At 37.1% G+C, this 24,026-nt stretch overlaps 2 protein-coding genes across 2 annotated transcripts in view; one reads left to right on the top strand and one right to left on the bottom strand.

Moving 5' to 3' along the window:
- Positions 1–10,325, bottom strand: part of LOC121383038 — a 31,778-nt gene extending 21,453 nt beyond the window's left edge. The window contains exons 1-2 of the mRNA XM_041512796.1: positions 10,161–10,325; positions 1,346–1,465 (exon numbers count right to left, since the gene is read on the bottom strand). Coding sequence (XP_041368730.1) covers positions 1,346–1,465; positions 10,161–10,231 — 191 coding nt within the window. The 5' untranslated portion in view covers positions 10,232–10,325. The remainder of the gene's footprint in view (positions 1–1,345; positions 1,466–10,160) is intronic.
- A 6,688-nt stretch (positions 10,326–17,013) lies between these two features.
- Positions 17,014–24,026, top strand: part of LOC121382557 (M-phase inducer phosphatase-like) — a 54,662-nt gene continuing 47,649 nt past the window's right edge. Inside the window, exons 1-2 of the mRNA XM_041512016.1 lie at positions 17,014–17,606; positions 19,881–19,975. Coding sequence (XP_041367950.1) covers positions 17,467–17,606; positions 19,881–19,975 — 235 coding nt within the window. The 5' untranslated portion in view covers positions 17,014–17,466. The remainder of the gene's footprint in view (positions 17,607–19,880; positions 19,976–24,026) is intronic.

Raw genomic sequence — 24,026 nt, 5'->3', positions numbered from 1 at the left:
AGAGCACGTGTTATTAACAGTGTTCTACACTCGGTTTTATAACTTACTCTTCTTTGGCTAGTGGACAAACAAAATTTACTAGCCAAGCTTAAAATGTTACTCGCCACAGTGCGACACTACTCATTTTGTATCATTTATGAATGTGTTGTAAGTATCTGGATTGTTTTCGCCAAATTACTAAAATCAACGATGAGTTCCGAATTGTACCGACAATTAATACGGAATTCACAGTGATCAATCGGACAACTTCGTAAATAGTGAAATGTTCCGACTGCACAATGATGTCAACAAATTTCATTTGTTTTCGCTGCTAGGACTCTGAACGCACATGGCAAATAATTTAATACTTAGACGTTTTTGGAGTCAGTCGCCAGATGGCGACGATAATAAATTCAATCTGTCGCCACGCCAACATTTTGGTCGCAACGTAGAACACTGGTTAATGATTCCAATTTCAGTGGGGGTGTATAAAAACCATCGCTGTTGCACCCCCCCCCCCCCGCACACACACCCCTCAACATCCATTTAACACACACACTGACGTGTAAGAGTTATCCTACTTGAGTACTTCTGTCATCTGCTTTGTCGATCTGCGACCACAACTTCTCTGTGTGCTTCCCCCCACCCCAGCAGAAAAAAAAAGTTCAGGGTCGGTGGCAAAATTTAGGGTCGGTCGGGTGACCTAATAACAATATAGGCTGCCCATTTCGCTTCAGTGTTGATTACACAAGTATTTAGTTGATACCAGAACTGCATCTTTCTTCTTTTACTCTTTGGCCGTTTGTAAATGTAACTGTTATGCATTCATTTAACAATGTAATTAACATTCATAAAAGTTCAAGCATATATCATATTTGTTTATTTGAATGGAGAATTTCACATTATTTGCAAAAACAAACCTAAATTATCGCTTGACATCAATTGGAAACTTTACAAAAACGGGGGAAAAAGAGAAGAAAAACTCCAAAAATAGATAAGAGTTTGTCAAAATTTTAAACAAAAAATAACCTCTTGTAAACTACTAGCAAAATGTATGCATTTTTTTTTTTACACATAGGATCAAACAAAAATTCTGTCTGTCACATGGATAAGTTATGCTCACATTATATATACCAAAACAAGTGTACACGCAAATGCATGTATGCATGTCAAGGTAATGTATTCAACTAAGCTGCATCATAATATGGATCAAACCTAAAGGTCAAAACATTTTATTGGAAAATATTTAAATAATGACACATGACATATTTCAAATCTTGAAATGTATTTATACATCTACAGCTAACTTCTAAAAACATGACCTCTATAAATGGAATAAAGGTATGACTTAAGACATTGAAATTACCTGTTTGACATGTTTCGAAAACGCTTTCTTTCCCGGTCTTCATCAGACGATCTAATTGGACTTCTGAGCGGGCTTAGGTGTCCAGCCTTCACATACTTATCTTGATCACAATCTGCATATCTGATATTTTAAAAATTAGATATTAGTTTTTCAATTCATACATGTTACTCTGTTCTGAAAATTAGATTATGTTACTAGTAATAGTATAATCAACAAAATTTACAAATCTATACATGTTTTTTACAAGTTACTGTTACAGTTAAAATATCACTGACAATTAAATAGGGGTACCGATTTTCCGCGATCACGGAATTGCAAATCTTAAACGGAATTTAAAATTGTCAAATAAAATGCCAACTTTTATACAAAACAATATACAAAACATACATTATTTTTCTCCTTAATTGATCATTTGAACCATTAAGGCACAACAAAGTATGTTACTCTACGACAAAATGTACACACACGTTTCCGAACATTGTTGACCGCCATTTTTTTTTTATTGCTCGGCTCGGTTCGTTTTTATTTGGTTGGGTAAATTCCTATGATGCCTTCGATTGAGTGCTCACCTGTAAATCGATGCAACACTTCATATAAATTAATCAATTACACTTCAACACTTCATCTTTTCACCAAACATTGAAGACGGGAGTACCGAATTCTTAAAGGTAAATATGACTTTTTTTAAACTATGTATACTAGAGTAGATAAAGTACAGTTCCTTTAGGATAAGGGGAACTGGCCCAAACTTTATCTAAAAAATTTCCTAAAAGGTTCTCTTATGCATACTCGAACCCATAAACTGATCTCCTGGCAGGGTCATGGATTTTTTTTATTTATTAAAGTGACCACAAATAAAATTCATTCTTCCTGTTATTATTGTAACTGTTTTTAAATTCCTGACATTCGTGATATGTGTTTTGATATCTCCCCTCCCCCCCCCCCCTTTGTTCAACAGGTGCATGTGAATCATAGTTATTATTAATTAATTTTAATACATATGTTATAATCAATTAAAAAGAAATAAGACATTCCCCTCCCTAAACTCTAAGTTCTTAAATTATAATTTGGTTAATCTACAAACCTGTAACACACTTAGATCATGTTTTTATCAAATGGAGTGAAAAAGCAGGTTTTATATCGATATATACCATGGGAATGCCCATGTCCCAATTGCTTGAAATAATTTAATAGTGAAAAACAACGCCGTAATGGTTAACAACTAGCCATAACTAGGGCGTGTCCCTTTAATGTATATTTCACAAAATTATTTATATTTTGCCCAATGTGCTGAGAATGTGTTAAAATTACCTGGTAATGACCTCAGTTTGAGATCTGTGTGGTTCCATTTTGAGTTTAATTGATATTTATATGTCTGTCTTTTCAGAATACCTGAATTTGGCAGTAATCTTTGGATCCTGATGAAAGATTACTGAACCAATGAAAATTTGGCTTCACCCTTTATACAGAATAGCTGTCGTATTTGTACCATTATATTAAATAAATGTATCAATGTACTTCTTTATATCAAGGAAGAATGTTTATTAAATACCACTGAAACTGCATAGTAGTCCAAAAGTTTTACCCGACTATTTCTGAATATATAAACAGAATTTTAGTTCAGTAAACGGAAAAAGACATTTTATAAGCGGAATCGGCAATTTTCATAAGCGGAATTGGCAATTTTTATAAGCGGAAAATCAACACCCCTAATTAAAGCCATACTGGCTCAAGTGTCCTCTAGCCTCAGCCAGACCAAGTGTGAGTTTAGGGTAAACAAAAAGCATATTTGAGTGCACTTGTAGCAGTGGTTTGGCCGAAAAAAAATTATTACTTGTTTCCTATTACATGCTGGAAAAATATAGGGTAGGTAGGTAGGAAAAACATTTTATTTTGGAAAATAATTTTATTTATGGATATTAAATAAAGGTGTTGACTACCGGTATCCAAAATAACCTCTGCATGTATAGAAATGCATTATGCAAACCAACAATACCATTCATCACAGTGTTTTCCCTAGAAATGATGTTTTGGGGCATATTTTATGTGCAGTTTTAAATATAAGGGCTTTTTTTTCCATTATACAATTTTCAAAAGGACAAAAACCATATGGCCATTTTATTTTCTGTATCTATTTCATAACTTAATTTAAAAAAGGAAAGAGGTAGTACTATCCACATAGGTGTGTTTAAAGGCTTCTTTTTACATGGGCAACTTATAAATTTATAAAAGGCAACATGGTGCTAACCTATCTGTGGGAGAGTACATACAAAAGACCCCTTGCTGTTTAATAATAGGTAGGTTTACTCTCATACTAACACTTAACTTCTGTACTGGTCCAGGACAGACTTGGTTTAACCTTAATTGGATAGAAACCAGTAAATAAGTTATAACAATTTCTTTTAATGAAAACTGACAAGAAGGGCTTTATATTTATGTCCAACAATAACATTTTTAAAAAAAGTTATAAATATTATCTTTCCTAGTGTATCTAAGAAATGGTAGACTTACCAATTTTATAATTTGCAATGTTAGTTTTATTCTGTATGCATCCAGTATTAAAGTACACACTTGGTTTGAAGCAATCAATTGGTCCATTGAATAGAAAAGCAGTAAAAATGCTCAGGATGTTCAAACGAATGTTGAAAAGTAAAGTTTGTTTTATTTAACGACGCCACTAGAGCACATTGATTTTTATCTTTAATATCATCGGCTATTGGACGTCAAACACATGGTCATTCTGACACTGTTTTTAGAGGAAACCCACCGAGTTCCCAGTGACCACTTACAAAAAATAACAAAATGCATCGAGATCTTACTGACATATTTAACCATCAGTATTGGTAAACATTCCCTCCCCTAGTTTATCAGAAGGTCACTAAATTTCTACAAGGCCAGTTTGTCGCTTGAGTAAATCATTAAATATAGTTATTATTATTATTATTAATCGGAACACCTCGCTACGCTAGATGTAGAGTAAATCGGAAAAGATCGCATATATTCGTGAAAACAATTTTCCGACTCTTCGCCCGATATCTCACGAAAGTTACCGAACTTCAATTTGAAGGGAAGTAACTCCATCAATCAATTGTTAGAAGAAAACATTTCATGGCTAACGGGGTCGCCAATAAAACTAAATTTGCGACAGTAAAACCATCGATATACGTCCGCAAATCGGAAAACACAGTAGGGTTATCCCCTAAATGACACCATATTAGTGCTTGTGATACTTTTGGAATGTTTTCGTGGAAATCGTTTTTATATTAAAAAAAACATTTTTGGATATACTAAAAATGTTTTAGGGTCGGCAGGTTTAAATTAGGGTCGGTCGGGTAACCGGAAACAAACAATATTTTATGATACGCCTTTCAAAAGTACTGTAATAGTAGGCAGCAGGTGGCAATTTCAGATTCCACACCTCTTTGAATTCAGCAAATTATATAGCCACATATTTTTTTCTCAAATAGCCAGTGTAAGGAAGTAGATTCCATTCAAACGGTGTGAAAAAAGTATAAAAAGAAGTGTCCCACCTTTTTCAATAAATAGTTGTGTCACATGTTATAAAATAGTAAAATTACCAGTGGATATGTTGTTCATGTGCATAGCAGGGCTTGAACTAAAAGAATTTATTACCCACGGCAATTATTTAAAAAATTGCCGTCGGTGAAAGGGCCAACCGACGGCAATTTTGAGTATGCCAACGGCAATTTTTTAAAGCTGATTTTTGCAGCAAATAAACTTACCTGAAAGATTATTTTTCTGTATGTACATGTAGTCAAATTTCTTCAATGTATGTCAATAAACTTCAATAACCAAGAATTTATTATAAATGAAATCATGGACTACTAGTATAAGCTAACATTTAACGGAACCTGGTGTTTCTGAGACGAAGTTGCTCAAGTTTTCGGTGAATACGACATGAAAATTGTTCTATGGATGACATTAAATTGTACCTACATGTATATAGTGGCCGGCAGGATACCAAAAAATAAGGAGAGGCGCAGAAATAACAAATGGGGCTGCCAAACGTCAATAGGGGTGGCATAACATGAAAGTGAGGAGGCAAAATGCAGTGAGAACGTATATTATACAACAACACAGGGTATGCACATGACTAAATATAGTTCCATCACGTGGTACTAACTAAACGCCCATTAACTCCAACCAGGACCCAAAATCCGTGTTAAATACTGGAAGATAATGTTCATACATGTTTATACATTTTGCCGTTGGTCAGGAGCTTTACCGACGGCAGTTATTTTTAATCCGATGGCACAAAAGTGACGCCCCCCAACCGACGGCAATTTATATGTCACCAACGGCAAATGCCGTCGTTAAGTTCGAGCCATGCATAGCCAAAACAATGTTGCTGCAAGTGTTTATCATTAACCTTAGTTAAAAAGTACCCCTTTGTCTTGATCTAGACCTAGTATTTGAAATAAGCACTCAAGTGTCCATTTGTCTGTACAATTGAAAATATGAGTGGACAAGAAAAATGTAACTCAGTGGTTGTCCAGTGAACAACAGGGCTAGCTCTGGATGAGTAAAACATTTTGCCAAATTATCTTTAAAAATGCTAAATCAGTTATTTTCCAACAAAATACCAATTATTACATGAAATTTGTTCGCAAAATTAAAATAAAATTCGCCAGTTGTTCCTAAAATTTGCAGTTGGCAATTTTGAATAAAAGTAAACAATTAGATTTTAGTCTGTGCCGTTTGACTCAAGCAATTGCCTCTGCTCTCGAAGAACAATTTCCACATGGGCAAAAAAGTGCTCGCCTCATCACAAGCATTATCACCAATTTATTTATTCAAAATTAGTCTGAATTTGTACCACAAAAAATACCTGCCAATTAAAGTTTTCCCGTATTGAATTAACTTCTGCTTTTAATGTTTTTGCACAATTTCAGAGCAGTTTATTGTTCATCATTAATTTTCAAACAAGCACAAAGATTTCTAGATGTACTAGTGAAATTTTCTGCTTATTTCTATCAATAAAAGGGTACATTTTAACTGCCGTTAGAGAGCTAGATAGACATTCAGAATGAGATACAGGTCATTTTTTTTAGTTAGTTAATAAATATTTCAGATATTAATCACTGGTCAATGAATACAGTGTCAGGTTTCTTCCTATATTCAGGGCTTTAGATCCCATTAATTTGGGCACAATTGGGACTTAGCCAGGAAGGTTGTTTTAGTTCGTCATTAACAGCTGCTGGAAAGTTGTCAATATTCAGAAATGCATTTCTAATTGTTTTAATGTAATAAAACGTAACATTTTAGTGGTTATGAGGTGAAATATTTTGGGGTCAGCATTCTTGTACTTAATTTGGGCGTGATTATTTTGGGCACATGTATTTTGAGCGCAACGTTTATTGCCTCGACTTTGATGCAGTCAAAAGCACTACTGTATAGAATGTGTATTAGTGATTAATGTGTGAAATATTGTTATTAGCGAACTCGAAAATTATTAATTTAAAGGTATTTAATGTCAAACTTAGGATTTTTGTTTATAGGTTGACCATAACACTTCAAGTGACTTGTAGGAGTTTATGTTAAAGATTTTACTGAAAATAAAGCACCCATAATACACCATAGCCACAGTTCAACAATGTATAAGCTGTTGCCCCCCTGCAATTCAGTGGTCCCTGCATTGCAAGTGCTATGAACAGTCAACAGAGTTCAATGACCTGGTTGATACTTGCTTAATGCCAGTAATTTACATGTATTTATGATCATGCAAAAATGACGCTGAGATTCAGATACTTAGTAATAATAGTGCAATTACTGTTTTAATATTTACTTTAACCGGTTTTCAGTTCACAAAGTATATTTTATTTTTAACAATAAGGAAAAAATCCATCTTGAAGAAAAATTCAACATCAGGGTTTTATCATCTATGTTTTAAACTCCGATAATCAACATCATTACCCACCATTCCTCAAAAGCTATGTCATTTTTTATTCCCAATACTGGAGTGAAAAAGTCCAATAAATGTAAATAATTCTCATTTTTTATTATACACAGGCATATTTTGAAAACAATACATAAGACTAGATATTAATTTGAATAAATACAAGTATATATGTATAGTATTAGTCTTTTCGATTCTAACAAGATGTTTTTTAAATTAAACTGAAAATTCCCAAAATTTTGTAAAGCAACACTAAAATTCCCAAAGTCAAAGCCATGGGTGTCAAGTCAAATTTTAGAAATAAAACCTTGAATATAGGGACTCCCAACTGTTTTTGCGATTTGAGTAGACGTGTCTATGTGTGCTCTTGAGTTGCCCCCCCCCCCCCCACCCCACCACCTGGGGGGACTGATAGCCAGCTTTGGGGCTCTACTGGAGTTCCGGGTTACCTATACCAGGACACTGGCGACCATGTCTTTGGTATACGGTGACCCGCCTCCAAAGAAGAGGAACGGAGGGACTGGAAGAGGAGGAGAAAGAAGAAACCCGTGCCAGGGACGGCTCGGGGGGGGGGGGGGGGGAAGAAGAGAGAGAGAGAGACGGACAAAGCTGGCGGCTCAACCGCCAGCGGGGGTCCCTTCTGCGTCGCCGCCCCTACCGAGTTCGCCGGAGAGGACGCGATCGCCATCGGTGCCTGCATCCCCGGATCAGCCGTATTCGAGCCTGGACATCGCGATGTGCCAGCCTCCAAGGGCGGTACCACCGACCTCCACTCCCCGGACACCGACTCCGGTGCAGCGGTCAATTATACTAACCGCTCCCGTTGAGTCGGCACAGGGACATGTTGTTGTTGCGGCGGCGAAGCAGAAGGTGACATCACCGACCGACCACCCAACCAGCCAAGACCAAGCCGCCACCGGTAGCCCCGCCCCCTGACGACGCCGAATGGGTCCTTGCCATCAACGGACTTCGACGCCAACTGCACCAGTATATGCAGGGGGACACGCAGGATCCACAACGACTTCGGGGAGGATACCTCAACGCGGACTGGAGACCACTGGATGACGGCAGCAGCTACGAGCTACACAACAAGATCTTTAGTGGAATACGTGGAGTGGTCATCACGCATCGGAGGGACCAGACCTACAGACAGTGCATCTTGTTAGCCAACAGATCCATACACAAGATGATCAGTGCAGTCTGCGGCCCCGGCTACTCCAGTGTAGTTCAGACACTACGTCAGCGAAAAGACCAACTGCCGACACTCCGGGAATCTCCAGCCTCTCCGAAGTAGAAACCAACCTAACAGCCTTAACGAGGCCACTCACGTGGACATATATATCCGACTTTAAACTTTTAGACCTTCGTTCAAAAGTTTGTCGAAATTACGTTCTTTTTTAAAATATTATTAAATAGTCCGATCCTCTCTTCTTTCTCTTATTTATTTTTGGACTGTCCTTCTAAAATGCTCCAAATTATATAAATATTCAACCGAGCAGTCAATTCTTTTTATTTTTGGCGTGTATTTTTTATTTTTTTTAATTCTATTAACTTTTTTTTACCAATTGCTATTTTCAAAATTCGGCCCATTTTCAACTCTACCCCCCCCCCCATCTTATCTAATTTCTTTTTGACCACCCGATCTAATCTAGCGACCAAATTTAATGAGTAGAATTTTCTTTATTAATTATATTAGAGATGCGCATCAAAATTTTAAAGGCCCACTATTTAATTTTTGGATGTAAATTTCAAAATTGTCCGCTTATTTTATTTCTGTCCCGGGACAAGCCCCTGGCTATCCAGAGACAGGCCCCGGGACGGACATGCTCGAAACTCTAGTGGTATATGAGCATGTACAAATTATTCACACTCTCACTTGAATATAGTCCACAGCAAAAGAAATGCCGCAGAGAACGGCAATCTCCACGGCACTGCCGACTGCTGCAGGTAATTGCAGGGGTTCTACTTTAAAGTAGGCCTAGTGGATTTTTAATCATGGCTAGTAAATGTTTTTAATTACTGATCCCATGACTAGTGGATTTTATTAAAAATTCTACAACCTAGTAGAAGCCCTAATACTATTGAAAGGGGGTGATATCAGGTTTCTTCCTGTAGTATGTGTATTAGTGATTAATATGTGAACAAATTTTTTTTATCAACATCAAGGAAATCGAAAATGATTAATGTAAAAGTATTTAATGCCAAACATAGGATTGTTGTTGTATTAAGAACACAAATCTTTGACTACAATTTGTTAGGCAGAGATTGCTAGTGTTTCTGCCAGAAATAAATTTTTGGGTATGGCACTTGTGACTTTGGAATTGAATGTAACCACAGTCAACAGGGGGTATGATAAAGAAAATGGGCTACGTTTAGGGTTAGGGTTAAGAAAATCATACAGGCAAGAGTTCCGAAAGTTCCAGCATTCAGTTCATTCAGGCTTAAGGTTTAGGGTTAGTAATAGTATAAGCATGCACAAAAGTTAACAAAATAAAAAAAATCGGCAAAAATATTTGGGTATGGCTCATACCCATTTTACCCTCTGACAGAAACCCTAATTGCGCAGAATTATAAATATAGATTGGTCTCCGACAGAGCGTTGTCAACCGTCCAAATGTCCGTCTACGGTCTAGTGACGGTAGTCTAGTCCTTTCTAGCCAGAGTACTAGCACAGTTAGAATTGTGTTAATTTCTTTTCTCCGAAATAGTCTACTATCATGCTCGAAATGTACCATGAAAAACAAGTAGTAGTAAATTCCAATAAAACGAAAATAATATGATCCTTTCTTTTTTGACTGAAGACAGTGAAGTGGTCGAATACTGGGAATTGGACCGTGGTTCTAAGTAATAGTAATAACTTATTCTCAACCAAAAACAATTCACAATAAATGTACTTACTTATCATTCTGCAAATGATTATCATGTTCTTCTCGATAACTTCTAGTTCTTAAGATGTGCCTTTCGGACATTTCGATGTTTAGTTAATGAATACTTAAACTACTAAATGTGAATAAATATTTTGAGCATCAGCAGTTGACGGTTCATTTCCCGCCAGATGTTACGCGCAATCGCAGTTCACGCCAAAAAGACTACATTTTACTTTCCTGACAAACACTAATAATTTACCATTTGTCGTCTTCTTATGGCAAAATACTGACTGCGAGATCAATATTCAGTCAGTACTGTCAGATACACACGCGTGTGCAGGGGGAGAGTTTCAGGGGGTCGAAACCCCTACATGCTTAAGCAATTGTTTTCTCTCAATATATTTTCCGGGGAAGAATGACTTGAATGCCCTATACATTTCGGCCGCAACTATTTACCCCCCTCCCCGTGCAAAAATTCCTGCACATAAAACCTGAGATAGAACCCCAAATCACTTCCTTTTAATTAATTAAAAGCGCCCATGCATGTTTTAATACGATTTTTAAACAGCTATTAAAAAACAGCCTACAAATTATCTCCACCGTGGCCGGTCCCAAGTCCGGATGAGAAAGGAGGACGGTTGAAAATGGGGGTTGCACCCCCACCTCATAAAAAATACCCCAAACACTAGCCTACTTGCTACAGAAACGTTGATAACAGAATTTACAAATGATTTAGAAAGCTGGGAGTCTTAAAGCTGTAACTTCGGCAATATTATGTTAGTTTTAGACTATTAACTGCCACGATAAAGTTGGAATAATTGCTTGTCTGAGCGTTCTTACAACTGGATTCTCGTCATATACCCCATTAATGGTTAGCCTAATCTGAGTGTAGCCTGCCCGGAGTTAGGAAAATTACAACGCAACCGTTAAGGTGGCCAAGTTCGTCGTGGCAGTTGACAGTTTGATACTAGCATAAGCGGTCGTTCAACAATGACGTAACGCTGTGTATGTGTGTGTGTGTGGGGGGGGGGGGGGGTATCGTAAAATGCATCATGAAACGTTTTGTCAAAAAGAGGTGTTTGTCAGGAGCTGCGTAATGCTTTTAAAATGATTATTGTATTTATAAAGCAAAATGCAGACAACTGGTAGGCCTACTTTTATGCAACGGTATGGAAATTAATGTGAATGATCTACAACGTATTCTACATGATTAAAAGTTAATATATATACTCGAGATTGCAGCTTTAAGTTCATCAACGATTTTAACACAGTAGGCCTGTGGTGAATAAAAATAAGTATCAATTAATCGATCATTTGCATAATTAAAGTGACAGACTAATTTTTAAACACTAATACATATTTTCTCACTATTAGAGCCGTTTTTGATAACTAAAATAATTTTCAGAGCTGTCAACCTGTGGCAATTCTTAAGCAAATCGAGCTAGTGCGTTTTTACTAATTAATACGGTTAACTGTAAAATATAAACCACGATTATAAAATATTTTTATTTTTAGAAAAAGTGTGAGATTATAGTAACGTTGCGTGCTGTTTGTTACAAATGCGTGAGACTCACGCCAAATGCATTCTTTACTTAGATTTTATTGTTTTTCATACACTCGGGGTGTTTCTGGCCATTCTAGTGTTTTTAATATTACAAAATGCATTTTTCATATTTTTAAAAACGCACGTGCGTCTGAGAAGTAACGGTTATGGAGTCAAGTTTTTGTCTATTTTTAACATTATTTCACCGTTTCAACGTTACAGACTTGTTTCACTGTGTTGTAACTTTATCCAAATGTGTTACAGGTTTGTAGATTAAACTAAACTTAGTGTCCATTTTTACAGGTTGAAACTAGGGCCTGTGACTTTTAACTCAAGAACATAAAAATTGGCGCAAAATACAAAAACTGAAAGTGTGTTTTGTTTAACGACACCACTAGAGCATATTGATTTATTAATCATAGGCCGCATTAGATGTCAACCATTTGGTAATTCTGACATATAGTCTTAGAGAGGAAATCCGTTAAATGTGTTTCATTAATAGCAAGGAATCTTTTATATGCACCACCACACAAGCATGATAGCACATACCATGGTCTTTTATATACCAGTCGTGGTGCACTGACTAGAACGAAAAATAGCCCAATAGGCGAGCGCTTTACCGCTGGGCCTCTTAAAACAGTAGTAAATGAAATTATTTGGATAAAAAATATTTTTGTGGGCATGTAATTCAAAGTATGATCTTTATATTTCACATTATAAAACTCTGAGACTTCCCATTTAATTAACATGGCAACATACCCCAGCGCACCTACAATGTAGCCTACCTGCTGTCTATATTTATATTTACATCTACTTTGTTCTCATTATCTACGGTGACGTCTAATTATTAATGATAATATAGTCTAGGCCTATTTGGCTGTTGTTAAACAAAGTCCTTAATTAATCATATTTGTAAATAAAAATAACATATTAGATCTAAATGCTTTGAAAGTTTAGTTTATGAAATGTTAGGTCTACATTAGTGTTAAAAATCGGTATGTTTTTTATCATCAACTATCGACTTTCGATTGTACAATCGGTTACAAAAAATATTTCAACTATTAGGACTATGCACCTTAGTATATTAATCATATTTCATCTGGTATTCATCAATATATACATATATATTTAGAATTATTACTATACCACGATAATGTTTATAGTGCACATATATATGTACATCCCACCACTATTACTAGTATACTATGTCAATTTTACCATTAATTCTCAAATCACTCTCTACCTGTATTTGTATATTTGTATATATATTGTGATTATATATGTATGTATTTATGCTGATAAGTTTTTTTTAACTTAAGGCAAATAAAAAACTTGAACTTATTGGCGTAGCCATGATTTTATATTGGGGACCCACCCACATGGGGGGGGGGGGCACTGTTTGTAAGTCGTGTAGGACGACAGTAAAATCTAATAGATGGTGAGGAAAATAAGTTGTGATTGGTGGGGGAGGGGGCTTATAGTGGCTATGTTAACCTGGATAAACTAGGTACGCATTTAACTAATGTTGCCTTCAATACCTCGTAATTATCTGTATTGCCTTCACGTATGGATTTCATAATCTATGATCAATAGGGCCCAACTGATTAGTGTTTAATTATAATCGACTATCGCTAGCCTAAATAAAATAAAACACACGCACACACACATACACACACACACGCACACACACATACACACACACACACACACACAGGGCCGTACCCTGATCAAAATCCGGGGGGGGGGGGGCACTACTTTTTTTTATAAGAGGGCGACACATAGCCCAGTGGTAAAGCGCTCGCTTGATGCGCGGTCGGTTTGGGATCGATCCCCGTCCATTGGGCTATTTCTCGCTCCAGTCAGTGCACCACGACTGGTGTAACAAAGACCGTGATTTGTGCTATCCTGTTTATGGGATGATGCATATAAAAGCTGCCTTACTGCTAATCGAAAAGAGTAGCCCATGAAATAACGGTATGGTCCTAAACCATATAACCGTAAATAAAATGTGTTGAGTTCGTCGTTAAATAAAACATTTCCTTATTTCCTTACTTTTTATAAACAAATGAAACACTATACAAATTAAGCCCTGAGATATGTATGCTATTTTCTGGAGTAAAAACAAAAAACAAAACAAAGTGAGATTCTCAGGGGGGCAAGTTCCCCCTGCCCCCCCCCCCCCCCCCCAGCCCTGCATCACACGTGTATCTACTCACTTTCTAGGTATAATTGCATTTAAAATGCGTTTACTATAATTGTATCACCTGTACTTACCCAGCGGCAGAAAATATGATTAGTGCTGGGTAATAATAAACGAACGTCACGTTCTGGCGTTGAATGACGAAGGTTAAAATTAATAAACGGGTTGAAAACAAAAGATTAATTGACGCTAGAAATGTGACGTAATAATCATTATCACAAATGTAACGCATTTCCTTACACCTACTTGTCAGAAAATAAAAGCCTAATGCCTCTTTTAATCAAATAGTTTATTTTATTTATAAATATTTTATTAATGTCCAACAAAAGGTGTTATTATAATATATATATATATATATATATATATATATATATATATATATATATATATATATATATATATATATATAACGACTCATTATTAGACAGGTGTAAAACCACTACACCTCTCCCTTCCTCCACCCTCTGTCTGTCTGTCTGTTTCTCTCTTTCTGTTTCTCTGTCTCTCTGTCTCTGTCTCTGTCTCTGTCTCTCTCTGTCTCTCTGTCTCTCTGTCTCTCTCTCTCTCTCTCTCTCTCTCTCTCTCTCTCTCTCTCTCTCTCTCTCTCTCTCTCTCTCTCTCACTAACCACTAACCACTAATAACTAGCCACTAACCCACACTACCTTGGACAGACATTCCAGATAGCCGAGGTATGTGCCCAGGACAACGTGCTTCAACGTAATTGGATATAAGCACGAAAATAAGTATAAATGAATTAACGAATAATTCAGGATACACTGCTATACCAGCTGTCTGAACTGTTTGTCATAGACAATTTTCACTTATGTATTTTGTTTTTACCCATCCCCTTAGTTATAATAGACAAGATCTGGATTGTGAATGTGTGTGTGTGTGTGTGTGTGTGTGTGTGTGTGTGTGTGTGTGTGAGGGGTAACAATATTTAGTGGGGGTTGTGACCTCTAATGGTTGGAAATGGGGCAAAAGCCATATTTTTATGGTTATTTATTTAGAGTTATTACCCCCCCCCCCCCCCAAAAAAAAAAAAAATCACCCCAATCCCCACCAAAAAACACTAAAAAAAACAAAAAAAACAAACAAAACAAAACAAAAACCACGTACATTGTCATAGTACCGGCTCCCACCTAGAACAAGTTTAACGACTCAGTGAGTACTGCACCGGCCTCTACCTCACTTAGAGCATACTAGTTTTATTAATCATCGGCTATTGCATACATATCAAACATTTGGTAATTTCGACATAAATAGTTTTAGAGAGGAAACCCGCTACTTGTTTTCATTAGTAGCAAGGGATCTTTTATATACACCATCCCACAGACAGGATGACACATGCCACGACCTCTAATATACCAGTCGTGGTAGGCCTACACTGGCTGGAATCAGAAATAGCTAAAGGGTCCACCTACGGGTAACAATCCAGTGACGTAGCGAGTGGGGTGGGGGGGAGGTCACGGGGACAATGCCCCCCCCCCCAAAAAAAAACTTTTTTCTTTTTTTGCTGTATTAATTTTTAGACAAATCGTACGTACGTACCTATGTATGTATTGATGTATGAATATCTATATATTGTATGTATGTCGAGGTTGACTGTTACATACATAGATATTAACACACTGGCGCAGGGGATAATTAAATCCTTTCTGGCCTCAAAAATTGTCCCATGCCGTTGCTGGGACTCGAACCTGTGGCACTGATTCGCCCGCAAATTGCAAGACTAACCACGATACGCTCTGAGCTATCGAAGCTTCCATAAAAAAGGAAGTTTCTTTAACTCAACCATATGCATGGGGCCTACAATCTACGCGGTCGATCCCGCTTACGTGCATGAAACAGTGGGCAGACCTGGCACTGGCTAGTATGTATTGATGTATGAATATCTATATATTGTATGTATGTCGAGGTTGACTATTACATACATAGATATTAACGCACTGGCGCAGGGGATAATTAAATCCTTTCTGGCCTCAAAAATTGTCCCATGCCGTTGCTGGGACTCGAACCTGTGGCACCGATTCGCCCGCAAATTGCAAAACTAACCACGATACGCTTTGAGCTATCGAAGCTTCCATAAAAATGGAAGTTTCTTTAACTCAACCGTATGCATGGGGCCTACAATCTACGCGGTCGATCCCGCTTACGTACATGAAACAGTGGGCAGACCTGGCACTGGCTAGTATGTATTGATGTATGAATATCTATATATTGTATGTATGTCGAGGTTGACTATTACATACATAGATATTAACGCACTGGCGCTGGGGATAATTAAATCCTTTCTGGCCTCAAAAATTGTCCCATGCCTTTGCTGGGACTCGAACCTGTGGCACCGATTCGCCCGCAAATTACAAGACTAACCACGATACGCTCTGAGCTATCGAAGCTTCCATAAAAAAGGAAATTTCTTTAACTCAACCATATGCATGGGGCCTACAATCTACGCGGTCGATGTATGTATGTATGTATGTATGTATGTATGTATGTATGTATGTATGTATGTATGTATGTATGTATGTATGTACGTACGTATGTATGTATTGATGTATGTATGTATGTATGTATGTGTGTATGTATGTATGTATGTATGTATGTATGTATGTACCTACCTACCTACATACGAAAATAGTGTGAGTCCCCAACCAATAGTAGGTTCCCCCCACCCCAATATAAAATCCTGGCTACGCTGAAGTGTGTGCCCAGGACAGCGTGCTTGATATTTGGTGTGTGCCCAGGAAGACGATAATAATAATAATAATAATAATAATAATAATAATATGAAATACACACTAATACTAGTATATACGTACACGCACACGTACACGCACGTACACACGCGTGCGGTACTTTTGTTCAATAGCAAACTTTGTGCAAACGATAGGTAGTTGTTTAGAAGAAGCTTTTTAAAAAGTAAACAAAGACAAAACCAAAATTATTAATATTTTTTATATTCATTAAGTACAGCACATTCATTTTATATAAAGTAGTCTTTTATGTAGTCAAATATAAAAAAGATAATTTATGTCTATAAATCATCAAGAGAATTGATTGAAATAGCGTCTGCAGCAACAACAAACGCTTGATTTTGATTGGTTGATTATCAGCTGTGTTCAAACTCTCAGGCGGCAGTGCTTTGCCTGAACACATCCCAGGTCCTAATTTGACGAAACTTACGTGGACATATATATCTTTATATGTGTCTGTATTCTGGAGATCAACATGGACCTGGGAAATTCAATAATTTACTTATAAATAACATCGATTAAGAACACTGCATACTTTCTGGAGCACTGCAATCTCGGAGCATTTGTGCCAGACTGTGGGGATTTCTTCAAGCAGTCACCATTGTTTGTACAACTCGACTCGGAATTACTGTCTATACACAAGTTAATCGCGACGGTTCTTCACCAATCAACCACAGAAAAAGCAACACAGTGTTTATAGATTTATTAATTAGATGATACATTTAGTAAACCTGCCAGGACGTTTACATTGATAGTTGGATTTGAATCGTATCCGGGTGAGCTAAACGTAATATGAATTTACGTGTGGGTGTGACATTTTTATCATCGACTGGAGCATGACAACCAAAAAACTTTTAAAACCATCGCTACGAATACCACTTGGAACTTTATCAACAAGCAACATGAATTCGGAAATCACAGTGGGTTCGCCTATGTCAAATCTAGCTCATAATTTAAGTGAATTATCAACAGGGAGGTGAGTGCAATTTTGAGTTCCCACTTTTCACAATGCAAGTTGTGACATGTTTCACATGTGGTCAGTTTTGACAGTTGACAATGACAGCTATCTGTATTATAAGTGCATTAATAAGAATATATCGCCTTATTTAATTATTAATAGTCATTAATAATATAACCTGAACTTTCTGAATTAAAAATGATTAAACTAATTAATTTTGTGTGTAAATTATTTGAGGAATTTGTTTACAAGTGTGAAATTAACCATATATGTATGTAGGCCTATATATTTTAAGCTCATTTTAAATAGATAATTGAATATGTTCTCTTGAGCTGACAGCTTAAGGAATAATTGATTCAGGGATTTCCTTTTTAAAATTTTCATAAAACATTGTAAAAATAATTGGTTTTTAATACTATCATGAGTGGACACTTTTCAGTGAGCATAAGCATTCGATTCTAAAGCATATCAGTATTTATAAACAGACAGTTGTTATTCAAATACATACCTTTTTATTAGCATTTCTACTTTCATATGATCACTAAACTGGCCGCTAAGTAGCAGCTAAAGCTACGGTCACACTGGGCTTAAGATGTAGTACGACCACCTGCAATAGGTGAAATTTGGGTGATCGTGGACCATTGTAGGGTGAATTGTGTGACATCGCAGCCATCGGGGGTTCTCGCATGATGTCTTGGCGGTTTTTGGTCATGTTCAAAAACCTGGCTGCGATTCCCAACATTTTCACATGTTCTCACTTGGAAATATTAATTAAATATATCGCTTGACATCACATGTATGGGATCGTACGACTTTAATCGTTTTCCTACAATGATATCAGGTTCTTGATAGACAATCATAGTGAAATCATATAACCGTTGTACAATGTCATACGATTTCCCTACGATTGTCTCAGATGTGTCGCAAACCCATTGTTTCCAGTGTGGCAACACAACTAACATTCTAATATCATAGCCGAGTCGGGGACAGTCTAGAATCTCATCCCATCGCACAATTTTTTAGCTTGGTCTGACCAAGGCTTAACTTTATCGCACGTGTGTCAAAAACTGTAGCATGCATCAAGCCCGGTTTACCCCCCCCCCCCCCCCCCCCCCAATATTATTTTTAGTTATGGTTAGGGGAAGGGGAGGACCGGGCGGATATTTTTCCAGAAGTAGGGTGAGCAAGTGGTTCGCTTACCCCCAAATCAACATATTTCCTGTTGCCGGATTCCCTGTCACCTAGCCCCAGCAGTTTGTCAACTTGCCCAAACCAGTAACAGGGCTTGAACGTAATGAGTCAATAACGGAAACGATGGCAATTGTCGTCATTGAAATATAAATTGCCACAGGTTACGGGCATCACCAATGGCACATAAGTGAAGCTTCTCAATGATGGCAAAATGTTTACGCCATATGTACATTATCTGGCACTGCCAGTATATAACACTAGTACATTTAAAATATGTTTACATACAGCAAAATAACCCTTCAGTCTTTATTTATTTGCTTCAAAATTATTATTTTTTAAATTGCCGTTGGCAGACTTTAAATTTCCGATGGGGGACTGTTTCACCCACAGCAATTTTGTTTTAATTAAATTGCTGTGGGAGAAAAATTCTTGCGTTTCAGCCCTACAGTAGTCATCTCCCCTACCTAGTGCAGGGCGCATATCAAGTCAGTACTTTCCAATGTCCGTTCGGATTACTCCCCTACCCACCCCCAATGACACCAACGTTTCTCATTCATTGGTGAACAAATATTTGTAGACTGTGTTTGAAGGTAAATTGATTAGTATTTTAAGTACTGGTAGCATATGTAATTGCTAGATTTTAAATCCTAATTTTTTCTTGCCTTTAATCTGAAACAATGAAGAAATGGCTTTTTTAACAACACACTCAACACATTTTAGCTATGTACGGTTATATGGTTAAGAACTACATAAATAATTGGAAAGAAAACCCACTGTCACCAATCCATGGGCTACTCTTTTCCATTAATTAGCAACATGGGATCTTTTATACACACCATCCCACAGACAGAATATATGATGAACTTTGCTTTACCAGAGGGGTGGGATTTAGCTCAGGAAAAAATATCCGCCCGGTCCCACCCTCCCCTAACCCTCATCCTAACTCTAACCCTAACTAAAAAAAAAATGCGGGGGGGGGGGGGGGGGGGGGGGGGGCGATGGGAGGACCGGGCAGATATTATATTGTATTCTCATATGTAAACAAAATACTTGACATGGTATATAACTTCATATGTCTTTGTGTGCTTTAATTTATTTCAGAGGGACACCGAAGCGAAAATTATCATTGTCGAGTGTGGACACACCAACAGACTCCAGCAAGCCAACCCCAGAACGCATGTCATCAACAGAGTCAGGTATTCATTGTTTGAGGAGAAACAGTTTTGTTCTCTTTGTTTATATAATTACACACTGTGATTGTGACTAAATATGTATACTACTCAAAAGAATTTAAGGGTCAGACTATATTTTCGACATTATTTTCTGAATGTCAATTATATTAGCTAGACCATAATGTCACGCATGGTATTGTTCCATTTTGACGAAAGTGGGTCTAAGCAACCCATAAATTAATTAAAATCCACTGTCATTGACACTGTCGACTAGTTCTAATGGCGAAAACATGCTTACATTTGCACGTAAATTAGGGCGAAAGCGAAAGGTCTGCTAAGTGCCCATAACTTGCTTTTTCACAAAGCGCTTCATTTGCACGCTTTGCATGTGTATTCCATGTTCCCAATGCTGAATTTCCGTATAATTGGAGCTTGCGTTCGTGTACGGTGCACACTCCAAATTCGACAATGGTACGACTTCAACTGACTATCGAAGATCGAGGAAGGGCTATTGCTTGGCTTCAGGATGGCAATACGCAAAGAAATGTTGCTCTGAGACTTGGTGTTAGTCAGAGTGTCGTTGGCCGACTGTGGCAACGGTACCAAGCAACGAATTCTGTTCGAAATCGTCCACGTTCGGGAAGACCCCGAAGCACTACAAATAGAGAGGACCGCTACATCACCAATATGGCTCTACGTCAACGCACAACCACTGCACACCGATTACGTGACAATCTGCGGACTGCGACTGGAACTCGAGTGTCTGATCAAACCATACGCAATCGTCTGAGAGCCAATAATCTACGCTGCCGTCGCCAGGCTGTTCGACCACCACTCCTACCACGTCACAGAACGGCCAGACGTCACTGGTGCACGCTTCATCTGCGGTGGCAACGTGTTCAGTGGGGTCGAGTGATGTTCACTGATGAGTCCAGGTTTAGTCTCCAGTTCAACGACGGTCGGGTTCGTGTCTACAGACGTCCTGGGGAGCGCTTCGCTGACGTTAACGTTAGACAACGTCACCGGTTCGGTGGTGGCAGCGTCATGTTGTGGGGCGGCATCTCTATCCACCACAGGACCCCCCTCTATGTGGTGGATGGCAATCTGAATGGAATCCGCTATCTGAATGAGATTATCCGGCCGTTGGTTCTCCCAGGCCTTCAGCAGATTGGCGGCGGGGCCGTTCTGCAGGATGACAATGCCAGACCCCACTGCGCCAGGGTGGTAACGGACTTTCTCAGACAACAAGGTATCGCCAGGATGGATTGGCCAGCATATTCGCCTGACTTGGCCCCAATAGAGAACGCCTGGGACGAATTAGGCAGGAGAGTTCGGGATAACCATGCCCCTCCGGCCAACCTTCATGATCTGGGTCCACTTCTTATGGCAGAGTGGCAGGCCATTCCCCAAGAGTTCTTCAGACGTCTGATCAACAGCATGAGGCAACGATGTGTCGAGTGTATTCGCGCCAGGGGTGGATTCACACACTATTAAACGAATGTTCTAATGTGTAAAATCCATGTTTGACAACCTTCAACTTTGACAGCATGTCATGTGACTTTCTTGTATACAGTGACGTTTATTTGTGGTTTTTTGTAAATATGGAACAATAAATTAAATTGTTGGTGTAGTTTACATCATCAATCTAATACACTCTGAAACTTATTTGGTTATAAATTTTTGACCCTTAAATTCTTTTGAGTAGTATATATACGTATTCCGTTTGCGTCAAAAGTGAACCAATGAATTGGCTGAAACTCAATGATGTATAATGATTAAACATAAATATAAAAATATATTATTAACTTTTAAACCCACACGAACTTGCATAACATGATACATGTATATGTATATATATGATAATAAACAAGGTTCTAGTTATAATTTAATTTATGTCCAAAGTGAAATAAATTAAATAATAACTGGTACTGAGTTTGTTATTCTATTTATTACCCCAATTATTTTTTAGGCCTACATACACATAAAAGAAACTCACTGTGCTAGACTGAGCATAAATTAAATAAGCATAGTTTTATAAATATTCTGTAAAAGAACAAAATAGTGGCTGGTAAAGTGCCGGACTTAAATCTTGAATAGATAGTTCAATTTTTAAAGAAATGGATAAGAATGAAAACTAATCATTGATAAAAACACTTGACTTTTTAGTATCTCCCCATATAATTTATAATTCTGTTTATGAATACATGTGTTATATACACACACACACACACACGCACGCACACACACACACACACACACACATACACATACATATACAGGGCTAGCTCTAGCACTCGCCAAATTCGCCAATTGCGAATTTTAAACACAACTGGCGAATTTTATTTGAATTTGGCGAAAGAATTTCATGTAATGATTGATATTTTGGTGAAAATGATGGTGGGTTTCTGCAATTTTTAGAGTTTAATGGATAAATTTGGCGAAATTTTCTACACACCCAGAGCTAGCCCTGATATACATACATACATACATATATGTTTTATTATAATTATAGGCAGCCTGTTGACTTTTTTTTCTTCTTTTTTTACCCCCTGAACAGGATCTGGGTTGTTTGTTTTTTTGAGTGGGTGGTCAGTAGAAATTTGCGAAATGGTAAGGGGTTTATGGAATTAAAAATCTTGTTTATTTTTTAGTGAACTTTGAACTTGTGCATATAGATATTTTAAAGTTTGACCATATTTTTTTGCTGTCTGACATGCAAGTACATATACAATGTATGAACAGCAAAAATTGATCAATAGAAATTATTTTCTGAATATTAAGTTACGGTACTTTATTTATTTAGCATGTTGTACAATAAAGGATATAGTAACCTGATATAAATACTTTTTAGTTTTAACTTGCAGAACCAGGATTTTTTATACTATACAATATATATTTATTTTGGTTAATTAAACGGCAATGACTCTTGTGATTAAAAAAAAATACATGATGATTAAAAATTGTTTCAGGTTAGCACACTATTGATTTTGTCCTGTAATGAATTTTATTAAGTACTTCAAACCTATTATGGAAAATTTATTATTACTGTTGCAAGTGAGTTTTAATTTGTCAGGTTAATGATGTGGGTGAACTAATGTTTACGATTTTTAAATGTTGTCCGACATGGTATTTAATATATTACTTTCACCCAAAATCTACTCCTCTGAACTGTATATGACCGTGTACGTATATGCATGTATTTATAGCGGGCACCCCATTGTTACTTACATAGAGACATGTAGTCTACATGGGCTGCATTGAATTACAGTTGGTGTGGTCATGGGTAGTTTCTTGTTACAATGGCTGCAGTCATGCAGTGGGCTAATCCCCCCAGCAAATTAACACCTCTGTCAATACTAGCATTGAATTCCCATTGCCATCCTGAATATTGGCCGGTATTCATTTCTTTCTGCTTGACAGGTGCCTCATGACTTTCATCCTCACAAATGGGCATGTGTCTGTAGCAAACTTGAAAGTCATGTGTCATGAGTTTAAAACTATTCCAAACCATTTCTTTGTCCGACATAAATTATTCTGTTTTGAAAAATATATATATATTTAAGAAAAGCTAAAAAGAAAAAAAAAATGGTAAGATTTTGTTTTATCTCAAGTGATGGTTTCAAGTTTTTAGTTTATTAAAAAAATATATTTTTTAAACCTTACCTAAAAGCATAACAGTAATGGCTACATAGAAATTGAGTAAATTGTGCTCTACTGTACATATATATATTTCTTGGCAAATAAAAAAACTACTCTAATTTGACTCAATTAAAACCATATCGAATAGACTTTTCTTCTTCTTCTATTTTTAACCCCCCTCCCTCCAAAAACCCCCAAACAACAACAACAGAAAACAAAGGTTTATTCAAACAAAAACAAATCCTCAGCTATATGGCTATAAAATAATGGAGGATTGAATTACAACATTATGTTTTCACTTTTGTTTGTCAGAGACCTTTATGATTCCACTTTATAAAAGTAACTGCATGTAATTAATATAATTGTTGACTTGATACCACCTGATGAGGCTCTTAATGCATGTCAACATATTGTGTTGATGACCGGTCACCATTGT

Source organism: Gigantopelta aegis, chromosome 10, assembly GCF_016097555.1.
Source record: "Gigantopelta aegis isolate Gae_Host chromosome 10, Gae_host_genome, whole genome shotgun sequence".
Classification (NCBI taxonomy): domain Eukaryota; kingdom Metazoa; phylum Mollusca; class Gastropoda; order Neomphalida; family Peltospiridae; genus Gigantopelta; species Gigantopelta aegis.
This window is presented reverse-complemented; position numbering and strand designations above follow the sequence as displayed.